The 24,538-nt window shown below is 55.9% G+C and overlaps 2 protein-coding genes across 2 annotated transcripts in view; one reads left to right on the forward strand and one right to left on the reverse strand.

Annotated features, from left to right (window-relative positions):
- Positions 1-8,387: 8,387 nt before the first annotated feature.
- Positions 8,388-20,952, forward strand: GPRIN1 (G protein regulated inducer of neurite outgrowth 1). The gene is made up of 2 exons (XM_059698232.1): positions 8,388-8,527; positions 17,114-20,952. The coding sequence occupies exon 2, from the start codon at positions 17,280-17,282 to the stop codon at positions 20,016-20,018; it is 2,739 nt and encodes a 912-aa protein (XP_059554215.1). The 5' UTR covers positions 8,388-8,527; positions 17,114-17,279; the 3' UTR covers positions 20,019-20,952.
- A 30-nt stretch (positions 20,953-20,982) lies between these two features.
- The window catches only part of CDHR2 (cadherin related family member 2), a 32,531-nt gene continuing 28,975 nt past the window's right edge, over positions 20,983-24,538 (reverse strand). The window contains exons 30-32 of the mRNA XM_059698231.1: positions 24,436-24,516; positions 23,834-23,891; positions 20,983-21,248 (exon numbers count right to left, since the gene is read on the reverse strand). Of these exons, the coding sequence (XP_059554214.1) occupies positions 21,111-21,248; positions 23,834-23,891; positions 24,436-24,516 (277 nt within the window). The 3' untranslated portion in view covers positions 20,983-21,110. The remainder of the gene's footprint in view (positions 21,249-23,833; positions 23,892-24,435; positions 24,517-24,538) is intronic.

Here is a 24,538-nt window from a genome sequence, read left to right on the forward strand (position 1 = left end):
CCAGCATCGACATTGGAGGGAACCCCACGCCACCTCGGTAAGGGAAAGACGGGGCGGAGACACCGCGTTGCTGCGCAGAGGTCCCGCCTCCGTCAAAGCGAAGGAGCCGCTCTCATTGGCTCCGAAGCTCCCACCGCACCCGCGCCGAGGCCCCGCCCCCACCGATGCGCCGCTCTCTCAGCCATGGAGCTCCTTTATTTCATCCCCACCGTAGCCGGGCCCGACCCAGGCGGAACCCCCGCTTTTCCTTGCCGCTGGACCCCCAACCTCGCCTGCGTAAGAGCTCATCCCCTTCTCTGCCTGTTCCGACATCCTTTCGGACTCCAGCCCTGGGCTGGAAGGAGCTTGCCCAATTCAGTCCACACCCCCCCCCCCAAGTGTTAGCGCTGCCCTTTCCCCGAGGGGGTGGGGGCTGGGAGGGTGCCAGGCTCGGGAGCTCCTTGAGCATTGCGGGCGATCCGCCCACTGGGGTCACCTTGGCCTGTAGTGTACCGAGCCTTTGCTTGCGGAAGTCGGAGGCGGCTGGCAGATGTGTGTGTAGTGAGAACAAACCGGTGGGCTTGGCTTCTCTGACTCCATGTGCGGGTGCCAGGATCTCCACGCCCCTTTTGACTGAATTAGGACACTATTTACAACCCACAGTGCGCGGGGATTGCAAATTCCTGGCCCTCAGTTTGAATTTGGCATATAGAGATGCTTAATTTGCTAGCACAAGGTTTAATTTTTTTTTTAAATGTGATTGCAGTTGGCAATAGCCCCTTTCTCTCCCTGTTCACTCATTTTCATGAGCTGCCTGCTAAAGAATTTGAGTTTGCCACCTCCTCTCCAGATACCAGCGCCGGATCCCCAGTTTTAGATGCCAGAACAAGGTTTGCCATCTGGCTTAGGGTGGGGGTGGGTTATTCTTCCTTCTCCGTTGCCAAGCCACGCACCTGGTTTTCTGAGCCTGGTTTCTAGTCAGAGACCAAAGTTGTCTTCCGCCAGGATCACTTTTAAATTGTGTTCCAGGCACAGGCACAGAAGCATCAGCAGAAGATGCCAGCCCTGTGTCAGAGGGCAGCCCTGGCTGTGGATGCACTTGTAAGAACACACAACTCCAGGGCCCTCCCTGGTGACAGGGATGGAGCTACTTACCAAGTGCCCAGTTTGTCTCGGGCATCTGACATCTGTCTCCATTACTTTCACTTGAAATTGTGCTCAATGATTCCTTGTTATTAGACCCATTTTACAGATGAGAGAATGGAGGCCAGAGCGGCAGTTACCTGCCCTGGGAAACATTGGTAGGAAGGGACAAAGGCCACAAGCCTGATCCCAAAGCCCAGTTTTCCCAAAGGGACTTGCTCCTGGGGGAGATAAACACACAACCCCATTAATAAAGGAAACCATGGGGGCAGCAGAGTGGAGATAAGAGATGTTGTGCAATTTCATGCAGACTGCAAATGAGGTTGTGTGTGGGGGGGCGTGAGGTGTTGAGCTGTGTGTGCACACTTACGTACATGATGGGAGTGTATCAGTTGATGTGTGTACATGGATATTGCCCACATGTGTTGTGTGTGTTTAGTCATCCAACAGCATGTGTTGCACACATACTCTGTTCTTAAAAGTGAGGGGCTTCAGGAACAGCCCTGCAGGTGTCTGCGAGGACATGGGTGTGTGGGCAGCTCGGCTGAGCCCGGCTGGGCCTGCTGATATCTGCGGGTCCAGCCCCATCTCGCCTGATCCATTCCTTCCCTTCTTTGCCTGTGCTCTTTCCTCCACAGCTGCCCTCAACTCAGCCTGTGGGAATCCTTCCCTCCTCTGAGCTTCCCCTAGCCCTCCACCAAGAAATGACTGATCCTCGTCACCCCCGTCCTGCTCAGCTGTGCCCAGTGACCCCTCCCCTCCCGTGTCAGCACTCTGTGGACCTTTGCTGACTGGCAAACCTGAGAACCGCCCCCTCCCCCTGATGAAGGGCTGGGGGCTGTCCCTGTGTCCCCACCGTTCCCAGTTTCCCTCCCAGCTTCCCACTCCCACACACCCCCCCCAACTTTATTTTTGTTGTCTCCCTTCCCTATTTATAGCTCTCTCCCCTCCAGAACCATCCCAGCATCCATCCTGTTGCCTAGAAACTGGCTCTGGGCTGAGGGTGGGGGAAGGCCAGGCCAGCCAAGGCAGGGGGGAGGAAGAACTGTCACCCACTCCCCCTCTCAGCATTGCTCTCAGGCTCCCAGAAGCCCACACCAGCCTCCGCCCAGCACCCACATGTGTTTCCTAAAAGATAAAACAACATGTGGAAAACAGCAGCCTTTGTGATTTGCGAAGCCCTTCACGACTTCTAAAGGGCAATCTATACACGCCATTCCCTGATGCCTCTCAGTAGCCTACCCTGTGGGAGGCCTGGACCCACTTTTTCAGATGAGGAAACTGAGGCTTCAGGAAGCAAAGGTCTCATAGCTCATGTCTTCTCGGTAGAAATTCCATGGCTTTCTTGGGACATTGGCCTGAAACGCTGAAAAGAAGCTCTAAGGGCACAAATAATCCCATAATCCATTATTTTCAAATGGGTAAAGAGAAAAATGTCATGAGCTTGTCACACACCAAGCCACCAGCCCTGCCTCTGCCATACACCCACCACACCATGGTCCCAGCATGTCCCTGCAATGCCCAGCCATGCCACCCCACGTGCCCCCCGCCATGCCCAACTGCAGCTCGACTGCTGGTCCTGATGCTCACCTTCCACAGATTGGACCAGGGAGCCTGAGCTTGCTTCCTGGCTCTGTTACTTCACCAGCTTTGTGACCTTGACAGTTCACATAACCTCTCTGAGCCTTGGTTTCCTCCGCCTGAAAGAATGCTGATTTCCACCCCAGGGGACTAGTAAGAGACACAGATGAGAAAGTGCTTTGAAAACCATAGAGTGCTGTAACGTGTGAGTGACTAATTCAAATAGTTACTATTGCTACTGTTACTATTAGTGCCAAGAGGTAGGGCAGGGGAGCCAAAATGGGCCCGGGCTTACCAAGGGAGCCCTGGCCTGTGTCCAGCCAGAGGACTCCTTTCCCTGGAAGAAGGAGGGACCTGGGTGGGGACTGCCTGAGAGCACCTACAGAGCACTGAGGAGCCGGGGAGGGCACAGAGGCTCACGCCTGGCTCCTCCGGCTCTCACGCATCCCGTGCCCTCCTGCCCCACTCCCTGTCTCCCACCCAAAAGGCCCACTTGTACCTTTGAAATTGGCTCTCTGGGCAGAATGGGGGAGAGGGCTGCCAAGGAGCAGCTGGCCCATGATTCAGCCTGAGTCACCCATCCAAATGCGGGGGCCACCCCCGGCTGGGCCAGGGCCTGCAGCTGCTGGGGGTTGGAATATGGAGAGGAAGGGAGGAGGCCTGTGTGGGCAGCAGGCTGTGCTCACATGTGCTCAGGCCAGGGCCTTTCATGAATATCATAGCAGCTGTGAGGGGCTGGTGCATATGAAGAGGTCAGAGTCGGGAGAGTGACTCCATGGACACATTATCTGGGCTGACTGAGAGGCAGGGTTTCTGTGTGTGTGTGTGTGTGTGTGTGTGTGCATGGGGTGTTGCAAATATATCTGAGTAAATGAAGAAGAGCTAATAGTATGGACTGAAGTTTGGCTCCCAGCTTTATCACTTTCCAGCTGTGTGACTCTGGTAAGTTACTTAACCTCTCTAAACTTCTGTTTCCTCACCTATGAAATGGAAATAACAATACTATCACTCTCTGATAATTTTTCTTACGAAGTAAATGTAATGAGATGATGACTGTAAAACAATTAGGCAGGCAGTAAGTGGTACATCACCATCATTATCATCATCTAGGGCAGTGGTCGGCAAACTGCGGCTTGCGAGCCACATGCGGCTCTTTGGCCCCTTGAGTATGGCTCTTCCTAAGCCTTAGGAGTACCCTAATTAAGTTAATGACAATGTACCTACCTATATAGTTTAAGTTTAAAAAATTTGGCTCTCAAAAGAAATTTCAATCGTTGTACTGTTGATATTTGGCTCTGTTGACTAATGAGTTTGCCGGCCACTGATCTAGGGTATCTGGGTTATACATTGCCTGCATGAGGACAGGTACATATCTGAGTGTCTGTGTTCAGGGGTGTGTCTGTACAAGCCTCAGGGGATGGGAGGTCTGGGTGAATGTTTCTTGAAGGAGCCAGTGAATGTGTGTTGTGTGTACAATTCTGAAGCAAACACAAGCACTTTCCAAAAAGTTGGATTCACTGTCTGCCATATGATCCCATCTCCACCCTCACACACACACACACACACACACACACACACACACACACACACTCTACCACCACCGTACCTCCCATAGTGGCTGTGATTTGCTGAAATTGGCCTAGACCTGGACCAGTGTTCAAGCAAACAGGTCAGGAACTGTGAATGCTGTTGCATTGGAACTCTCAGACCTTCTCAAAAGCCTTTAGCCTCAAGCAAAGCTGGAATGGGGGTAACTGGCTAGACCCCAAGGGTGGGTGTGCCTGGATATGAAAGAGGGACTGTGTTTGATAAAGTGGATATGAACATCAATAAGCATGAGATGTGTGTGTGTGTGTGTGCGCGTGTGTGTGTGTGTGCATGCGCGCACACAGGGGTGGCACTGGGGGTGGCTGCTGTCTCTGCTCTGGTACAGTCTGCTTGTCTCCATGGAGCCTGTTGCCACACATGCTTGCTTTTCAGAAAGTCACCGGGATTGTTTTTTCCACCCCCAGCCTGGGCGCCAGCCAAGGAGCTGTAGCACTTGTTTATCTTTTGGTGCGTACGAGTGTGTATGGCTTCCCAGCGGCAGACCATCGAGATACACACACACAGGCACACATACACTCTCACACAGGTGTGGGTGACCATGTTGGTTGTTGCAGAATGAGCCTGAACCCCAGGATGAGCCAAAACCTGGCCCCAGGCCAACTCGCTCTACATGGGGACAAAGATGACCCCTCAGCAGCCTCAGGGCACACACCACAGGTTTAGCAACCCCCAAAGCTCCAGGAAAGTGTGAGAGCCAGTTGTCCTGGCCTTGCTCCTGTACTCTACCCCCATTCCCCAGAACTAGTCACTGCACAGCAAGTGGCCAGGCCTGGGTTACCCCCCCCCCCAAGCTGGCAGTGGGGTAAGTCGCACCCCACCACTTGGACTGGAGTGGTTCCCCAAGGAGAACAGTGGTGCTGTGGTCAGAAAAGGGTGCACAGTGCTGGGCTCGCCATTACCCTGGTGTCCCCCAGAAGTGCTACACTATGCTTGGTGCTTGGTGTGGGGTTTTTATTTGTTGTTTGGGGTTTTATTTTCTCCCTACATTCTCCTTAGAGCTCTGAGAGCTCTTACCTATGATGAAGTTGAGACTCAGAAAGACCTTAGTCAAGGCCACACAGCTACTAACTGGAAAGACCTTAGTGTTTGGCTTTGTTGTCTGGAAACTTGCCATTTTAAACGTTTTTATCAACAAGTCCCCACGGAACAAGAGTGTTTGGAGTGTGGCAAAGGGCACAGATGGAAAGAGGCCCTGACTGTGCCCATGTAGCTGACAAGGCCAGAGCTCTGACCACATCCTCTGACACCCTTACCATTCCTGTGCCCGCCAGCAAGACTCCCCGCAGCCAGGGCCTGCATGTTTGTCAAAGAGCTGCCCTCTGGCTGTGGAACCACTTTGCCCCACGCACCGCACCGCGAGCCAAAAGCACCTGGGAATTAGCACTCAGCCCCAGTGTCTGTGAGGCACTTGGCTATAAATGTACCAGCTGCCTCACCCTTGGCCAGGGGAATTCTGAGATGTGCCTTTATCCCATTTCCCAACACTTCCTGTGGGGTTAAGCGCCACTCTCCCGCGGTGGTAGCTGGCTTAATAACTACCCCTAATTGGATACCTCCCTCTCCTGGGTCCCTTTCCCACTCCCCTGCTGGTGTCCCTGCACCTCCCAAATAAGCCCCATTCTCTCTATCTTCAGTTCAGGTCTGTGAGCTGGCCCAAAGCACTGGATCCCCTCTTTCCCTTCCGCCCTAAGCATCTGGGCCAGCCATCACGCTCTCCCTTCCTGGCATCTCCCCTTTCTGTCTCTACTGCCCCCCTCCCATCAGGATTTAAATGCCGCCGATCTCCTCCTAGCCCCATGTAGAAACCGTGGTATCGCCTTTCCCCCTCCAAGCCCAAACTTGTTGAAAGAGTCATATCCTTGTCGCTCCGGTGCCTTGCTCCTATTTACTCATTAACCACCACCACCACCCGCCGTCTGGCTTCCACCCCCACTATCCACGGACTATGCTTTCAACAAATTTCCATTACCTTCTTTTCAAGTCCAGAGGACATCTCTCAGGCCATATCCTATCTTCCTGATGCAGTTAGCCCTGCCTTTCTGGAACATTCTCTCTCCTTGGCTTCAGAGACATCACACTCTCCTGGGTTTCTTCTGGTTTCTCAGACAACTCTCTCTCTCTCTCTCTCTCTCTCTCTCTCTCTCTCTCTCTCTCTCTCTCCAGCCTCTTTTCCCAGCTGGTCCTTTAATGTTGGAGCTCCTCAGAGTGGATCTGGGGCCTTCACTCACCCCCTTTGGTCTACATGCTCCCCTCATATACCAACACATCCTCATGACTTCCATCACCAGCTTCCTGGTCTGTCTGCCTTGGCCACTCCGGGGCTCCGTTTTGGACAGTATGTGAAAGCACCTCTGTCACATACAAGCCCCTACTTTCCCCAGGGCTCATCAGGCATCTGTCCTCTATCCACTTGGCTCCCCAAGGCAGAACCTTAGAGAGGCAGCAGAATCCTCTATCTTCTCACGCCCACATCCAGCCCATGATCAAAGCTCCTCTCCATCCCAACAAACGCTGCCATGCTTCACCTAAACAGCGCTACGGCCTCCTCACTCACCCCTGGTCTGGTTCAGAGCCGCCCCGGCCCAGGGGGGCTTGGATCAGAGGTTGGTCCTGCCACTTTTCACGTCTTATGAACCTCCTCCAGCCTCCATGTCTTCATCTGTATCACTGGGCCAATAATGTTTACCTTGAAGGACTGTAGAGGGAATAAAATGAAATGACAAATGTAGAATAGGGTTTGTAAACTGTGAAGCAAAGTGCCCTTGTGGGCAGCGAATGAGCAGTTTTCAGGGCCTGAACGTTAGTAAGCTGGCCCGGTAGGGGAGTTGTCCGTGGTGCTGAAAATTGGTCCGGGCATTCTGCGGTTTCTGCTTCCCTGGGGCGCTGGCTGAAGACGCTGGCCCGATAGATTGTCTTCATTTGCCATCTAGATTTTTTTTTAAAGATCACAGTGACTTATGGTTCACCAGGTAAGTGACAGGAATAAAAAAAAATAGGGGTTAAGTGTGAGGTTAATTAGCTGTGTGATTTATCAATATCTCAACATTCTTATCTGAAAAATGGGGCCATAACACATTAATATGAACCCTCTCCTAAGTGATTGGAAATTGAAATTAGATGAAACCTGTAAACAAAACTTAACACGGTGCCTGGCCCCTAAAAAAGCGTTCCATTAACGTGTGCTGTTGCCATTTTTAGTAGGTGGTTTCACCTTACAGGGGAGAGGGTTGTATCCCCTCTCCGCAATTACGGAATTATTTTTTCTCCTCTGGAAAGCCAAGGGGAGGGGACTATTTCTCTGCTGAGAAATGTCCAGGCGGGCTGGGCTGCAAGTCCTGCTGCCCTAGGCAATTCATATTTTACCGGGAGCCCCTGAACATCGACCTCGGGCTCCTTCATCCTTCCAAGACCACTGTGAAGTGATTACTATTAGTCCCATTTTATAGATCGGGAAATTGAGGCTCAGAGAGGTGAAGTGACTGGCTGGAGGGTACCTAGGGGGAGAAGAAGTGGACTCGCACGGAATAGAGGGTGGGCGGTCACCTGGCTAGGGAGGCGGGTGGCGGGGGAATCCGAGGCGCTCCCCTCAACCCCCACCACTGGTGTCCGCTCCACTCGCGCGGGCGTGGGCAGCGGCGAGACAAAAGGAAGGGGGCGGGGAGGGACAGGCCGGAAGTGCGGGCAAGGCGGAGGCGGGAAATTTCCCCGCTCTGCGAGCTTGGAGATCTCACCGACCTGGGTCCCCATCCAGGGAGGGGCTCCCCCTGTCTGAACCCCAATTTCCCTCTCGGTGAAACGTGGAGAGGGTGTCTTGGGGCTGGATAGAGTGAGATCTGAGACAGCGCGCCCCGCCCTCCAGAGGCGCGCGGCTAAAGGGCAGCCCCTCCACCACTGAGTCTCCTAGTCTGTGAAATGGAAACCCAATCGATAGGGCGGGGAACCCAGAAGCCCAGGGGCCATGGTGAGGGGCGTCCCTCCCTCTGCCCGGCTTCCCTGCCGGCACCGCCCCTCCCGGTTCTGAGACCGGAGTCGGCCAGCGCGCATGCCCGGGGCGGGGCGGGGCGCGGGGCGGGAGCGCGGATCTGGCGCGGGGGACAGCGGTGCCGAGTCCGAGGGTCCGCCCGCCAGCCCGGCCTAAGGCAGCCGAGGCCGCTCGGGCGGCGGCCGCGGGAGCTGGAGCGCAGCGCGCGAGGAGACCGAGCGGCGGCACAGCCGGGTAAGCGCGGCGCCCGCACCTGCTGCCCCTCCGGGCGGGCAGCGTAGAACCCCTTCTCTCCGGCCAAACCCGGGGCCGCTGTCCAGGGTCCTCGAAACCCCTGGATGCTGGGCTTCGGCCCCGTGCGCGGCGTGTGTCCGGCCTGAGCCCGGGTCCGTGTGCGCGCGCGGGGCCGGGGGCGGGGGGTGCCCATTCCTAGGCTCCTGGCCGAGGCGGGGCGGGGTGGGGGCGGGTCCCGCTGTCCGGGCCGAGTCCCCGAGGGGCCCCGCCGGCCAGTCCGCATGTGTGTAGAACCCTGGCCCTGCGCCTGGACTCGCAGCCCGCAGCCCCTTTGTTCCGCATGGCCATGGGGGAAGGGGGGCGGGGGGCACTTCCCGCTATCGCAGGGAGGGGTCCGCCCGCGTTGATTCATTTCTCTCCTAGAGCAAGCTTAGTGCTCGAGTGGCTCTGCTGTTCGTGAGACACTGAGCACACTCGCTGTCGCACACTTAGTGTGGCACACACTCTGGGGTCCCATCACACACTGTCACACAACGCATGAGGCCATAGGTCCACACACGTACACTGTGGGCCTGGGTCATTCCATCAGACTCATACACTTGGCCACCTGTGCACCCACCCAGAACACCCAGGGGGAGCCTTGTGTACACACCCAGGCATAGCTACGCACTCACACCAGCCATCGCTATCACAGCATATTCAACTCAACAATACTCCCCGATCCTGACACACTCACAGCCACCCTGCTCTGGCCTGTGTGTGCCTGTTCACACCTGCTCATCATGGTGTCCCTCACGTATCCCCAGACCCTGGAGTAGGCCGTCACACCTGTGTACACTTTCCCTGTCACACATGCTCTGTCTCGTAGCTTAATATCCACCTTCCCCCACATTCAGCCCCAGTGAGCACACTCTTGCCCTCTTGGGGATGGATGGGTGCATGGATGCTCTGGGGGCCATTTCTGGAAGGAGGTTTGGCCATCACCCTTGTTAAGCTCTCTCTTACCTCCAGCCCCAGGCAGGGAGCTTCGCTGCCGTGAGGGTACTGGGAGACGAGGGGATGAGAGGGTGAGGGGCAGCAGACAGGATTGTCAGACAGACACAGGCACACACTCACGCCTGTCAAAGCCCACAAGCCTTTATAGGTCCTGTTACTATGGGAGGAAGTGTTTGCTGGTGGCTGGCAGCCCCGGGAAGAAATCCTAGAGGGAGAGGAACGGGCTGGCTAGGTCTCTGAGCCAGAATGGGCATTTACAGGGGCTGCTCTGCCCAGGAGCAGGGCACACCTCCAGGCCAGCTCTCCCACGAGACTCTGAGGCCATGTAGCCACACATGTGCACACCCCCAGGGCCCAAGTGGCCCCCATGTGACACAAACAAGCAGGCTATTTTATGCATATGCAGGTTGCTCATGTGTACACCAAGCTCTTCTTGAGCAGAATGCAAGAGCCAAATCCCGGCTCCCAGGCTGGCCTAGGCTGGTGCACTCTACACTCCCGCTGCACACCGGGTGAGCTGGCCCACACCCTAAGGGGTCATCTGCTCGTGGGGTTTGTGGTTCCTGTAGGTGGGGTGTGCCTGGGGGACACTCTTGCTTCCTCTCCTGAATGTTCCTGGTACTCTGCCTGTTAGGACCAGGGCATGGGAAAGACCCTTGGCCTACCCGCCAAAAGCAGAAAGGGGTTTTAAGAATCAAGGGTCAGTGTCCAAGATCTTAGCTGATACCAGTAGGAAGAACCCAGGTTTTGGGTTCAGAAACAATAGGCTTTGAACCACAGTCCCCCACCCCATCTGTGTGCCCTTGGTGTCAAGTCTTTTCTCCCTCTGACCTGTGTCCTCATCTGTGAAATGGGGTAATAATGCTCCCCTCATGAGATTTTTGTAGAGTCCAGATGCTAAAGGGAGCCTGAGAGTGCTGGGCCCAGGGCTGAGCACACAGTGGGAGAGTGATGGAACTGGGTTCTAGAAAGAGGGTGGGGGTGGTGAGAAGGTGGCACCCCAGGCTTGAACTGCCTCTTGGAGAAGTGGCTGGATGGGATCAAAGCTTTTTCAGGAGCCAGGAAGGGCCCAGCAGAACTGTGAGCAGCAGAGCCTCTGGGAATGGTATCTTGGCTGATCTTCAACCTTGGGCTGGGCCAGCTCTTCTAAATACAACCTGGATCCCCTCCCCCATTTCACAGATTGGGAAAGACCCATCCAAAGTCACGGAGCAAGTCCATGCTCGGGCTTGACCCCACATCTTTCTAACCCTGGCCAGGCTCTCTGTCCCTATCCCAAAACTGATGCCAAGTCGAAGAGCCTTGAGCTGGGAACTGGGACACCGGGCTCTTCCAGGTGGGCCTTTCGGAGGGGGCATGTTACCAGCTGGGCCCTGCCTGCCTCTCAGTTCCCTCCCTGGAAAGTAAGAACACAACACCTGCATGGCGATGTCCGGGGTCTGCACATAAACACGGGGCCTTGTGTTCCAGGTCACTCCCCACCTTTCTATCTAGTCAAGGGTCAAAACTGAGGTGGCTACAGGCTAGATCAGGGGTGGGCAAACTTTTTGACTCGAGGGCCACAATGGGTTCTTAAACTGGACCGGAGGGGCCGGACCAAAAGCATGGATGGAGTGTTTGTGTGAACAAATATAAATTCAAAGTAAACATCATTACATAAAAAGGTACGGTCTTTTTTTTCAATAGTTTTATTCATTTCAAACGGGCCGGATCCGGCCCACGGGCCGTAGTTTGCCCACGGCTGGGCTAGATGGATAACATACATGAGAGGCTGGCTGTGAGGAAAACGATGATACAAATAGTGACCCGTGGCAACCAACATCAGCCCTAGTGTGCAGGACCCCATGGGAGGGCTGGCAATGGTGGCTAATTAGAGAGTACACCTCCGTCTAACCAGGCAGCCACTGCTTGGCTCCTGCTGACTGTTGCCATGCAGAAAGCACGCTCAGATTGCCAATTTTTAGTTTTCCAAGAGGACCTGGAAATACGGTTTTCACATGAAATCCTCTAACTTTTAGAAGTTAATTCCTTTAAAAAAAAAAATGTTTTAGCCCTCTGGGTCAAGCAAGCGTAGCTGAGGACTGGGTTTGCCAGTCTGTGCCTCTGCTGCAGGCCCTCCCTCCCCTGCCCCCTCCCGGGAGCACAGCTGGGTGCTGACAGGCTGAGTAGATAAAAACAGGCCTTCCACAGACACAGCCGGCCCCAAAGTGCAGAGCTGCGCACACCTCTCATCTTCGTTAATTCTCACAACAGCCCTGTGGGAGCAGGGGGTGGGTTTGCCAGGCTCCCCAGTGAGAAGAAGGGACTTACCTAAGGTCACAGAGCTGGTAACTGGGGAGCTGTCCTGTCTTCCTGCTAGGCCACACCAGGGGGAGGGAGCTTGTTGGAGGGACTAGTGTGAGGGGACCCAGGGCTGGGCTACCCAGGGTGAGATAAGGCGTTGTGAGGACTCAGACACCCCTCCTACAGCCTTGTTAACTCCCTCCAGCTCCAGCTCCAGCTCCCCCTACACCTGCCAGGCAGCTATTGAACTCCCATTTCCCAGAAGAGGAAACTGAGGTTCTGAGAGGGTGCATGGCAGGCAGATCCAGCCCTCACCAGAACTTGGGCCCTCTCTCTCGTGGCCATCCACCCAGTCTACCTGGCTTATTACATCCTTTTCTATAGCCCAAAGGACCAGATAGATCAGAGGTCTCAAGCAAGTGGCCTAGGGGTCAACACTGGCCCACAAAAGTGAGTTCTCTGGCCTGTGTCGTATTTTTAAAATTAAGCAACATTTAAAATATAGAAAAATCCAAGTTGATAACTTTGCTCAAAAAATGAGAGCTGGCCATGCAAGAGCTACCTTTACTTCCCTGCTTCAGACACCCCAGGGGTTCCCAGTCCCCTTAGGATAAGCCCTCGCCGCCCCCCCCATGGCCTGCAGGCAGGGCTCCCACATGCCTCCTCCCTCTCCCCTTCCAGCTCCACTCCAGCCCCTCAGGCCTTTCGTGGCTGCCTCGGCTGTTACCTCCTCAGCGGGGCCTTCTCAGGCATGTGTTAAACCAGCCGCCCACTCCTTTGTCTTCACAGCATCCATTATTATTTGAGATTACATGATTTATTTGCTTACTTGTGGATTGCTTGTCCCCCAATCTTTCCACACCTGGAAGGCAGGGACCATGCTTTCTTATTCACTCCTGTATCCCTAGTACCAAGAACAACGCATATGTGGATCAATAAATGAATTCCTGCCCTGGCCAGTGGGGTTGATTGGAGCATCGTCCTGTGTACCAGAAGGTCGCAGGTTCGATTCTCAGTCAGGGACATACCTGGGTTGTGGCTTCAACCCCCAGTCAGAGTGTGTAGGGGAGGCAACTGATTGGTGTATCTCTCTCACATCAATGTTTCTCTCTCTTCTCTTCTCTTCTCTTCTCTTCTCTTCTCTTCTCTTCTCTTCTCTTCTCTTCTCTTCTCTTCTCTTCTTTCTCTTTTCTTCTCCTCTCCTCTCTTTTCTTTTCTCCTTCTTCTTCTTCTTCCCCCCCCTAAAAAAATAAATGAATTCCTAATCAGAATAAGAATAAGAATAAATGAATTCCTAATCAGCTAGTAGAACTTAGTGCTAGAAGGGGCGATTGCTCTCTAGTTTACCACAGTCCCCACCATTCCCACTTGAATCAGGAGTCTTGAATCATCTCACTGACTCTGCTGTTTTTCTTATGGGAGGAAAATACTTCCCTGTGCCCATTTCACCATCTAGAGCCAAAAAATGAAGATGGACACAGTCCACACCACTCCAATCTGATGCCTGCCTGACCCTTGTGGGCCAGTGACCTTCCACCTCATTCTCTTTTTTATGCTGCTAAACACCAGATCCAAAGAATTCCAGCCAGACCTCTCTGGTGCTTCAAACCTACCTCAGAGCCCTGGCCAGTGTTTCTCAGTAGTTGAGTGTCGACCCGTGCATTGAAGGGTTGCAAGTTCAGTTCCTGATCAAGGGCACATGCCTGGGTTGCAGGTTCTATCCCCAACCCCGGTTGGGGCACATGCCAGAGGCAATCAATGAATGTGTCTCTCTTGCATTGATGTTTCTCTCTCTCCCTCCCTCCCTCCCTCCCTCCCTCCCTCCACCTTTCCCTCCCTCCCCACTTCCCTTCCACTCTCTCAAAAAACAAAATCAATGGGGAAAATATCCTGGGGTGAGGATTAACAACAACAACAACAAAATCCTGTCTCACAGCTGCTCCTGTACGTTCCCCCATAAGTCCCACAGGCACCCAGTTCACCTTCCCAAGACCCAGCACCACCATTGTCTGTAAGACTACCCCTCCCCCTGTGTCCCCACTTTGGTGATGAGCCCCACCACCACTTCGAGTCCCATGAGCCCAAAGCCTGCGGACCCACTGGTGAAAGTAGGAGCTATGTCCCCATCCAGGGACCTAAGTCTAGGCGGAGACCCGGAGGTGTAAGTGCAGAGTGACATGTGTCTGGTTAGGGGAAACTGGAGGCTGTGGGACCCTGAGCAAGCTGGCGGACAGAGAAGGCTCACAGCGGAGGAGGAGGCATTTAAACTGAGACCTGAAGGTTGATGAGAGCCAGGCAGGAGGGTAGAGGCCACGATGAGAGAGATGTGAACCATAGAGGAACCCAGAGAGGTGGTACGCATATATATGTGTGCGTGGATATGGGTGTATGTGTGTGTGCGTGAATACGGGGAGTTGAGTGAAATGGATGTCTGTGCTAGTGACAATGGGTGTGTGCATGCGTGTGCGTGCATGTATGTGCTGTGGGGGAGGAAGTACATAATGAATGATACAGCCCAGGAGGTAGTAAGTCTGCAGGGGCTTGAAAGCACATTATGAAGTTGGATTTGACCCTAAAGGTAGTGGAGAGTCATTAAAGGTTTCTGTCTTTCCTGTATATTTGTTTTTTTAAGTCATAACTCACCCAGCCAGTGTGGCTCAGTGGTTGAGCATCAATCTATGAACCAGGAGGTCATGGTTCGATTCCTGGTCAGGGCACATGCCTAGGTTGCGAGCTCAATCCCCAATGTGGGGCATGCAGGAGGCAGCTTATCGATGGTTCTCTGTCATCATTGATGTTTCTCTCTCTCTCTCTTCATTGCTGAAATAAAAATAAAAAAGTCATCACTCAAATTCAAACTTTATAGAGGGGCAGACAAAAAAATCTCTTCCATTTCCAAATCCCTGGTCTCACTTTCCAGAGGCAATCATTACTAAAAATTACATGAATGTTCCTTCTAGAAACATTCTCTTCATAACTAAACCATAAATGTGAGTCTGTCCTTTACCTTGGCTACATGCATGGGGTCCCACTGGTCATGCTGTCCCCTGGCTTTTTCACTTATTTTATTCTGGGCATCTTTCCTCTTCATTCCACACATTCTGACAGCTATGAGGGGTCCCAGTGGTTGTCCTGCATTTTCTGAACACACTTCTCATCACCAGCCATGTCCTCCTGCACCTCCGTACACCACCAGTCTGTCCTCAAGGCCATCCCTGGAGGTGGGCGTGCTGGCCCAGATGCTATGTGCACTGAAATTGATAAATGTCCTTCCAAAAAGATTACAGCCAATTTACTTCCCCAGCAAGAGCCAGGGGAAGTAAATTGCATGGAATCGCATGGTTGGACCAACATCTTAAAAGATCACTCAGTCATTCATTCAATAAATATTTATTGGGAGCTACTAGCTTACTACTTGCTAGTCATTTTCTTGACTCTGAAGATACATCACTACATGCAACAAACCCCCCCTCCCCCGCCGTCATGGAACTGACATTCTAATGGTAAAGCCAAGTCATAAGCAATAAACCAATGTAATATGTTGGATGGTGACAGGTACTGAGAAGAAAATCGGAGCAGGGCAGGGGAGATGGAGAGCTCCAGCCAGTGTCGGGGAGGAGGCTGTTTTATACAGGGAGCAGACCATGCAGATATCGGGCAGAAAAGCATTCCAGGCAGAGAGGACAGCCAGTGCAAAGGCCCTGGGGCAGGGGGTGTTCGAGGATCAGCCAGGCAGCCAGTACGGCCAAAGCAGCAAATCGAAGGAGAGGTACTGGGGCCAGAAAATGCAGAGTCTCACGGGCCATTATAAGAAAGTTACTTTAACTTCACATAAGGTTGAGGAGACACTTACATGGTTCTGAGCACAGGAGGGACAGGATCTGCCTTAAGTCCTATTACGATCCCTCTGGCTGCTGTGTTGAGAATGAGCTGCTTGGGATGAAGAAAAAAGCAGGGATGATCCAGGGGGAGATGGTACGGGTTACGCTCAGGGTGGCGGCCAGAGGCTGGGTATACTTTGAAGGCAGATCCATTATGTTTTGCTGATGGATGGGATGTGGGCTGTGGAGAAAGTTAAGGGTGACTCTAGGGATTTGGGCCTGAGAAGCAGCAGGTGGCTTTGGAGATGAGGGCAGGAAGAGCGGGCTTCAGGCTCGCTGTGGCTGCTGAGTGTGCAATGGAACCGAGCTGCTCGCAGACCCAGCTGCCTGCCAGAACCTCTCCCTGGCTGTCCCCCAGGTACCACACACTTGGCTTGTCCAAAACGCAGCTCCTCCTTTCCCCACATCTCCTGCCCAGCACCATTGCCTGGCAACCCACCCACCCCCAGCCAGAATCCTGCGGTCCACCCCCACCAGCACCCCCTACAGCCAGCTGGTTCCTGTCATTCTTCCCTCAGAGCTCTCAATCCTGCCGACTCCCATTCCCCAGGACCTTTCCTGTACCTCTCATCTAGACATTGCGGCTGCTCAGGTCCGCTGCAGAGAGGGGCTGGGTGAATGAATGAAGGACTGGATAAATGAAATTGAATGAAGGACTGACCAGCCTCCTCATAAGCCTTGGCCAGCCCCTCCCCTCCAGCCCCAGCCTCCACGCCATTCCAGAGCAATCTTTGAAAACACACATGTTGGACTCTATCCCTTCTTAGACTATAAACTATTCACAGCTCCCCAGGGCCTACACAGACATAACTGGTAGCCTACAGACATATTTTGTTTAGCCCCCAGAGTGTCGTAGTTGGTGGTTTTTTTTTTAATCTTGAATTAATTAGGACATTTTACAGTAAAGTGCTGGATTTCCCACTTCTCACTGGTACTACCAGGATGCATTTCTTCAGAACAATACTTGGCTGGTGAAGTAGCGGTTCTCCCCTCAGACGGGTCATACACTCTCCGGTTTGCTACAGTCTTCTCCACTCCCTATTGTTTTATACTTAGCCTGCTTCCCTCACTTAAATTACTACCTAGCCCCAGAGTCTGTGACCCCTGGGCTAGAGGACAAAAGCATAATTTCTAGCAGCATGGGGTGGGCTGACAAGGAAGGGTGATGGTAACGGAAGTTAGACTGTGGCCAAATGGTGAAGGGCCCTGAATGCCATGTTAGGAAGTCAGGGTCACCGGGGGCAGTGATGTGGATGGGTTAGTGGTTTTAGCCCCAGCCCTCTGGGCATGAGGGGACCAGACGGCGGCAGAGAATCTGGTGAGGAGGCCTGGCTGCGAGGAGGAGGGTGAGGGAGAGGAGGCCCGGATGGAGGCTCTTCTCCGCTGGGTCTCCCCTGAGTCTGAGTCTACTCCCTCTGTGTTTCAGAACCCGACAGCAGCCTGGGGCTGAAGCACGGTCATGAGGGCAGGTGGACAGTGCTGAAGAACCGGCCTGGCTCCAGTGGCTTCGAAAGGACCCCAGCCCTCGAGGACCCCAGCCCACAGCCCTCTGCTACCCACAGGATGGGAGCCTGGGGGCTGGGAGCCCGGCCATGAGGGATTACTGCTCCTCCCCACGAAAGGCCAGCCCTGAACCCCCCAGGCACACCCCTGCCCCAAGCCCAGGCATGGACTCTAGACACAGCAACCCCAGTGGAACTGGGGAAGGGGCCTCCTGCTCTGAGGATCCTGGCAGGAGTTTGGCCTGCCCATCCCTGACCTGCATCCCTCCCCAAGAGGCAGCCACGAAAGAGACAGTGGAAGCACTTGGAGCCTCGATCTCAGGGACACCAGAAGTCACCTCCTCTGGGAAGCCAGAGCATGTGTCCTCGGCGAAAACTGACCCCTCATCCTCGGAGAGCAGAAAGCCTATGTCCTTGGAGAAGCTGGACTCCACACCTTCAAAGCAGGCAGATTCCACTGGCAGAGAAAAGGAAGATGCCGGGTCCTTGAGAAAGGCAGGTCCCATGTTCATCGGAAAGACAGAGCCTGCCGTCTTGGGAAAGGGGGATCCGGTGGCTTCTGGAAGGATGGATCCTGGAACCCCCCAAAAGGAAGATCCTGTATCCTCTGCCAAAGTGGGCGCTGTGTGCCCAAGACAGGAGGAGCCCAGGTGTTCAGGACAGAAGCGCCTTGTGTCCTCAGAAGAGGTGGGTTCTGCACCCGCGGGTGAGGCGAATCTTGTGTCCTTGGGAAGGAGAGACCCTGGGCCCGCAGGGAAGGCGGACCCCTGGTCCCTGGAATACGCCCCGTCTGCAGCTGCAGGAAAGACAGATCCTGGCTCCTTGGCAATGCTGACTCCAAGGTCGCCGGTCAACATGGAGCCCGTGTCCCATGGAACAGTGGCTCCGGGGGCGACAGGAAGGGGCCGGCCCGTGGAGATGACAGACCCTGCATCCACGGGAAATGCGGACACGGTGTCCTCTACAGAAGAGGACCCTCGGTTCCTGGGAATGATGGCGCCCGCCTCCTCAGGAAAGGGAGCTCCCACGTCTGCGAGCATGACAACAGCCGGGCCTGCTGGGCAGGCGGACGCTGGCCCGTTGACCACGGTGGGTCCAGTGCCTCTGGGGAAGGTGGATCCTGTGTCCTCGGAAAAGCCAGAGCCCCTGTCTCCCGGGCAGGCTGAACTGGCATCTGTGGGAAAGACAGGCGCTGTATCCCCAGAAAAGGAGGACTCGGCGTCTTCCCTAAAAGTGGACCCCCCCATTTCTATGGGAAACAGGAAAACATCGCCTGCTGGGAAAGTGAACCCTGAATCTGTAGGAAAGACAGACCCTGTGCCCTCGGTCCCAGGGGACCCCACGTTCTTGGGAACAGCGGGACCCTCGTCTTCTGTAAAAACTGGGGCAGTGGCTGAGGGGGAAGCAGCGCCGCTGTCCTCAGAGAGAGCAGGCCCTGTGGCCTCTGGAAAGGTGGGTCCCACCACCTCAGGGAAGGCCGACCCCGCCCTGCGCAGGGTGGACCCTGGGAGCAGGGGCGAAGCGGACTCCGTGTCTTCAGGAAAGGTGGCGCCCCCAGCTCTAGGGAAAACAGCCCTGGCACCCGCGGGAAAAGCCGATGCCGGCCCGGAGGGAAAGGTGGGTGCTCGGCCTCCCGAGAAGGGGAATCCTGTGAACTCCACAAAGGTGGGCCCCGGGGCCTCGGGGAACGCAGACACAAAGCGCCCTGCGCATGAGGGGCCCCCCGCGTCAGGAAACGCAGAGGCTGCGTCTCTGCAGAAGGAGCAGCCACTGGCCCTGGAGAGGGCGGATCCTGGAGCCTCAGGAAAGGCGGGCCCTGTTGCCTCCGGGAAGGTGGAGCCTGTGGCCCTGGGGAAGGCCGACCCTGCGCCACCCCCGGGAAGAGCGGAGCCCCCGTCCTTGGGGAATGTGCCCCCTCCGGCTCTGGAGCAGGCGGAGGCCCCCTCCGGGCGCAGGAAATCAGATGGTAAAGCCTGCGGCTCAGCCGCTTCTCCCTCGGTCGCGGTTGCCGGGAGCGGCGGGGGCCTCGCGCAGCCAGCGCCGGCGGTCAGCACGGAGGCCTGCAGCCTGGGCCGGAAAGACCCCGCGGCCGCCGGGGCCCGGGGCAGCCCTGGCCCGGAAGCCGCTGCCCCCGCGCCGGGGCCGCGGACTCGTGACAACTTCACTAAGGCGCCGTCGTGGGATGCAGGTGCCCCGCCGCCGCGCGAGGACGCGGGCACGCAGGCGGGCGCGCAAGCCTGCGTGTCGGTCGCGGTGAGCCCCATGTCTCCGCAGGATGGCGCGAGCGGCCCGGCCTTCAGCTTCCAGGCGGCGCCGCGCGCGCCCAGCCCTGCGCCCAGGCCGCCCTCGCGTCGGGACGCGGGCCTGCAGGTGTCGCTGGGGGCCGCCGAGACGCGCTCTGTCGCCACTGGACCCATGACGCCGCAGGCCGCCGTACCGTCCACCGCGCCGCCCGCCTTCCCCGAGGTGCGGGTGCGGCCGGGCTCGGCGCTGGCTGCCGCCATGGCGCCCCCGGAGGCGGCCGAGCCGGTGCGCGACGTGAGCTGGGACGAAAAGGGCATGACGTGGGAGGTGTACGGCGCCTCCATGGAGGTGGAGGTGCTGGGCATGGCCATCCAGAAACACCTGGAGCGACAGATCGAGGAGCACGGCCGCCAAGGAGCACCTGCACTGCCCGCAGCCGCCCGCCTGGGCCCTGGCCGCGCAGGTTCGGTGCGTGCTGCGCCCCCCGAGGGTGCCGCCAAGCGCCCCCCAGGCCTCTTCCGCGCGCTGCTGCAGAGCGTGCGCCGGCCCCGGTGCTGCTCACGAGCCGGACCCACGGCCGAGTGATCAGCTCCCCTTTTGTACGCCCGGGTTTCCACCCTTCTCAGGCTCCCTTCTTGACCCCAGGTCCCTGGAAGGGATCCCTTGGACACGCCACAGGCCTCCAAGGTATGGGCAGCCTCTAGGGACTTCTCATCCTCTTTTTCCCAGCTCCCTCCCTTCCCACACAAATGAGCCCTCTCTACCCAGCTCCCTCCTGGCCATGAGTCCAGGAACCCAGCCCTGACTCCCTACTGTCCTCTCACAGCTCTCAGCTCCACTCCCTCCCAGTCACACTGGGCGACCTCAGGGACCTGCTCAGTACCCCAGCCCTGAGTGCGGAGAGCTGGTGGGCTGCCAGTGTCAGCCAGGTCCCCAGAATGAGAGAGACTGTGCATAAGCTCCAAGTGTGCAAGGATTGGTGTGTGAGGCCCCGGACTGTGCAAGGCTCTGAATGTGAGGCCCTGGGCGTGTGTGAAATTGTGTCCTCCCCACGGGCTTTCCCCATGGCCCAGGCATCTCTTGCATGCTGGTAGTCACCCCCAATTCCTGTCTCCCCCTCACCTGGCCCAACTCCCAGCCCTACGTCCACCCTCGCAGAACACTCCTTACAATCCCCAGATGGGGGAGGCAGCTGCAGGAGTGCCCTGGCACTGCAGTTGAAAGGAGAGTCACAGAAGGGTCAGAGGGTCTCGGACAGGTCTGGGTTACAGGTCTTGGGCCACAGGCAGACTGAGTGGCAGCTGGTCTTGGGTTTTGGGGCAGAACGGAGAGCTCATTCTACAACCACGATTGTCCTTTAAAGGCCTCCCTCTCCAGCCTCTTGTACCCCCTGTGCTGTGAGCCCCACAAGTCTCTGAAGACCACTCAGAACACCTAGGTCCCCCCCCCCTCCAGCCTTGGTTTTTGGCTACAAACTGTCACAGTATACATTGGTAATAAAATGTTCCCCCAACTCTCATCAGTTGTGATTGGCTGCAAGCAGAAGGGAGCAGAGCATCACAGTAGAAGTATATTATTATATGCAGGGACGGTAGGTATAGTTTGGGGGAAAACAGAATCTCTTCCGAGGTAGACCAGAAGAGTGGGGCCCATGCAGGGCTCTGTGGCAGGGCCCCATCACAGGTCAGTGGTATCCAGGCCAGCATTGGTGAAGGACAACGCCTGCTGCTGTCCACCTGTGCCCGCCGTCCTTCCTGACAGCACCACGCTCAGGGGCTCTGCGTCCGGCTCCATCGGACTCTGTGGGGGCTCCTTCTGTAGGGGGAGAGAGGAGAGGTGTGAAGGGCAGGGACAAGATGGGGTGATGTCTCCAGGCCCTGAGAAAGTGGGTAGGCCTTCTAGCCCACACAGACAGATGGCTCCTTGGCCGGAGTCCCACCCTGCTCCTCTTGGGGCCTCAGTTCTCTGGCTGTGTCCCAGAGGTGGCCATGCCACTGGAGGGACGGATGGACCCAAGTGAAGGGCTGGACCTCACTTGATGGGAGAACTACTCTGGCCTTTGCCCCATCCACAGACACAGCAGCACTTTGGTGTTCGGCCCAGTCCTGAATACTGCCAGGCCCTGGATCCTGTGCCAAGGAGCCAGTCCAGCAAAGTTCCTGCCACCTGCACCCCACGGCAGGCACCGTGCTGGCAGGCTGCGTCAATGGCGCAGTCTATCCATTACCTGAAGTACCCACAGGAATCCCGTGAGGGAGGAATTGTGTGCCCCATTTTACCGATGTGGAAACTGAAGCTGAGAGGGTGCTCATGGCCAGGGAGGGGCAGCGCAGGGTTTGGGCCACTGGCCTTGCTGGCTCTAAAGTTTGTCCACAGCACAACACTGCCTCTGGTGCAATCTGACATCTCCTTCTGCAGCCAGGGTCTCACTCTGTTCATTGTGGTGCACACTCACACATCTCCCTGCCTCCCGCCCCTTGTGACATGCTGCACACACACAGCCAAACAGACACACTTCAGAACTGAACCCTTCTGTAGCCCAGGCAGCCCCCGGGCTCCGCTACTGCACAGCAGAGCACCACAGGGCAGAGCCCCAGCACCGTCCCTGGGGGACCACCAGGGCTTTTCAGGCTGAGCTGTTCCTGGTAAACAGTGGAGCATCTGAGCGGCCCCAGGTCAGGCTAAACATTCTCCTTGTGCTCCCTAGAGCCCTCGCCACTACCCGCCTCGGGAGCTGTTGGCACGGTGCAGCCCAGGGAAATGCGACTCGCCTTGGAGACGCCCTGGGTTCTAGTCTGTACTTGACTTGCAAGCGTTCTAAGCTTGGGCAAGTCAGCACCCCTCCCTGGCCTTGGTTGTTTTAAACGGTAGGACTGGATGATCCCTTGGGTTTCTTATACCTCCCCCACCAACGCAGAGGTCTTGAGTGAGTCAGGGCACCAGGCAGCTGAGGAAAAGGGCCCCCCACTGTGTTCCCCACTCAGCCAAGGGAGAAGAGGGGCAGCCAGTTCCTGAGAAGGCCCCAGGGCCTCCACGCCTGCCTCCTGCTCATTAAATATAATGACCCCCTGCCATCCCAGGACAGTCGTGGCTCTCTCCTGGCTTTGAAGGCTCTCGGTGGCCTGGCCTCCTCCCTCTCCAGACTCTTCAGCGCTCTCTGCCTTTCCCAGCTCACAGGTCCAGCCCCGCTGCTGGGGCCCCTGACTGCATCGCCCTCTGGGGAGCAGCTTTGGCCTCCGCCTGTCTGGCCACCAGCTCTAGCAGGCAAGACTATTTCCTTCTGCCTCAGTTACCCCTAAACATGTCCGTGGGAGTTTTCCAACCCATCTTCAACCAGAGATGAGCTGTTTACCCAGAGACCTCCACCACTGCCTGGCGGCCCGGATTGCCATCTATGACTCCCATCCTGGGATCCTGTTTGGAGGCCTCCATGTTACAGCCAGACCTCTGTGCAACAGGCTGGCATTTTAATGCCCATGAGAGGCTTTGGTTGGCCACGTCCTTCCATGTAAGGCATTCTCAAGGGAAAGTAAGCACCGAAGGAATGGTGGGGAGCCCCAGAGAGCAGGACCTAGCTGAGGGTAGGACCCAGAGGGCCGTGGGTACCTAACCGCTCCCCCCACACACAGAACCTCAGACTATTAACGTCCAGTGGGCCCTAGCGCTTCTTCTCCAGTGGTGGTTTTCAAAGTGGGAAGGAGAGATGGTAGTTCCTTCCGGTTCTGGCGCCCACCCCTGCAGGGAGAGGACGCATCATCCACGCCTCTCCTGCTTCTCAATCCTGCCCGCACTGAGGACCCCAGGGCTTTCACAGCACATTCATGCCAGGCCCACCTCAGCCCTCGGATCAGAGTCCCTGGGCTGAGAGCCAGTATTTCTAAAGAGCTCCCCAGGTGATTCTAAGCAGCAGCCAGGCCGTGCGAACTCTTGAGCCAATAGAACCAGCTGACTTATTGAACAAATGGTGGTACTGTTGCTTATTTGAGCCTACCTTCTCTCCTTTGCTAGGTTATATTCACCTCCACATCTCTTCCCCCCACCCTGCCAGCTCTTCTATACGGGATATAAAGGCAGGGAAGCAGAAAATTTAGCACTTACTTTGTGCCAGGTGGTTTTTATACCCACTCTTACTTCATCCTCACAACAGCCCTACATGGTTGGTGTTCTGATCCCCATTTGCAGGTGAGAAAACAAACCAGAGGGAGAAGTCACCCACCCCGGGTCACAGTGAATAGTAGAGGAGCAAGGCTTGGACCCCATTCCAAAGCCATAAGGTGTCTCAGGGCCCGGAGCAGAAAGGCTAGGTCAGAAGCAGACCCTTCTGCTCTGTCCTGACCCCACTTCTTCAGAGAAGGACCCCAGGTCAGAATCCCCAGGCAACAACTAATCCCCCATCTTGCCTTGATTTCCTGTTTGGTCTTTCCCAGGTCCACAGAGTTGTCATCCAGGGAGTTGAGGCTATGGGGGAGATGATGGAATTCAGACAGTTGGCAGGCCCAGTCCTCCCTATCTGTGGTCAAGAACCACCATTGCCTCTACCTTCTTCTCTACCACACCATCATCATCACCACCACCATTACAGCCACCATCACCATCACACCATCACCACACCATCACCAGCACCATCATCACCACCATCACTCCCACCATCTCCACCACTATCACCACCACCATCACACCATCACCAGCACCATCATCACCATCACTACCACCACCACCATCACAGCCATCATCACCATCACACCAGCACCAGCCATCATCACCACCATCACTCCCACCACCTCTACCATATCACCACCACTATCATCACTACAGCCACCACTAACACCACCATCAGTACCACCATCTATCACCACCACCACATCATCGCTACTATCTCTACCATTATCACCACCAGCTCCATCACCAGCTCCACCACCACCCATCATCACCACCGTCACCACCACCACCTGCACCATCGCTACCACCGCCAACCAGCATGGTTATGAGTGGCACTGCTCACCTGAGATGGTCCAGGTCGCTGGAGGAGGACTGGGACTCAAAGCCCAGGTCCTTGGTGGGGAGGTTCAGCACGGGATTGGCCCTGGAGAAAAGGCCTAGTCAAG

The sequence above is a fragment of the Myotis daubentonii genome, chromosome 5, assembly GCF_963259705.1.
Source record: "Myotis daubentonii chromosome 5, mMyoDau2.1, whole genome shotgun sequence".
Classification (NCBI taxonomy): Eukaryota; Metazoa; Chordata; class Mammalia; order Chiroptera; family Vespertilionidae; genus Myotis; species Myotis daubentonii.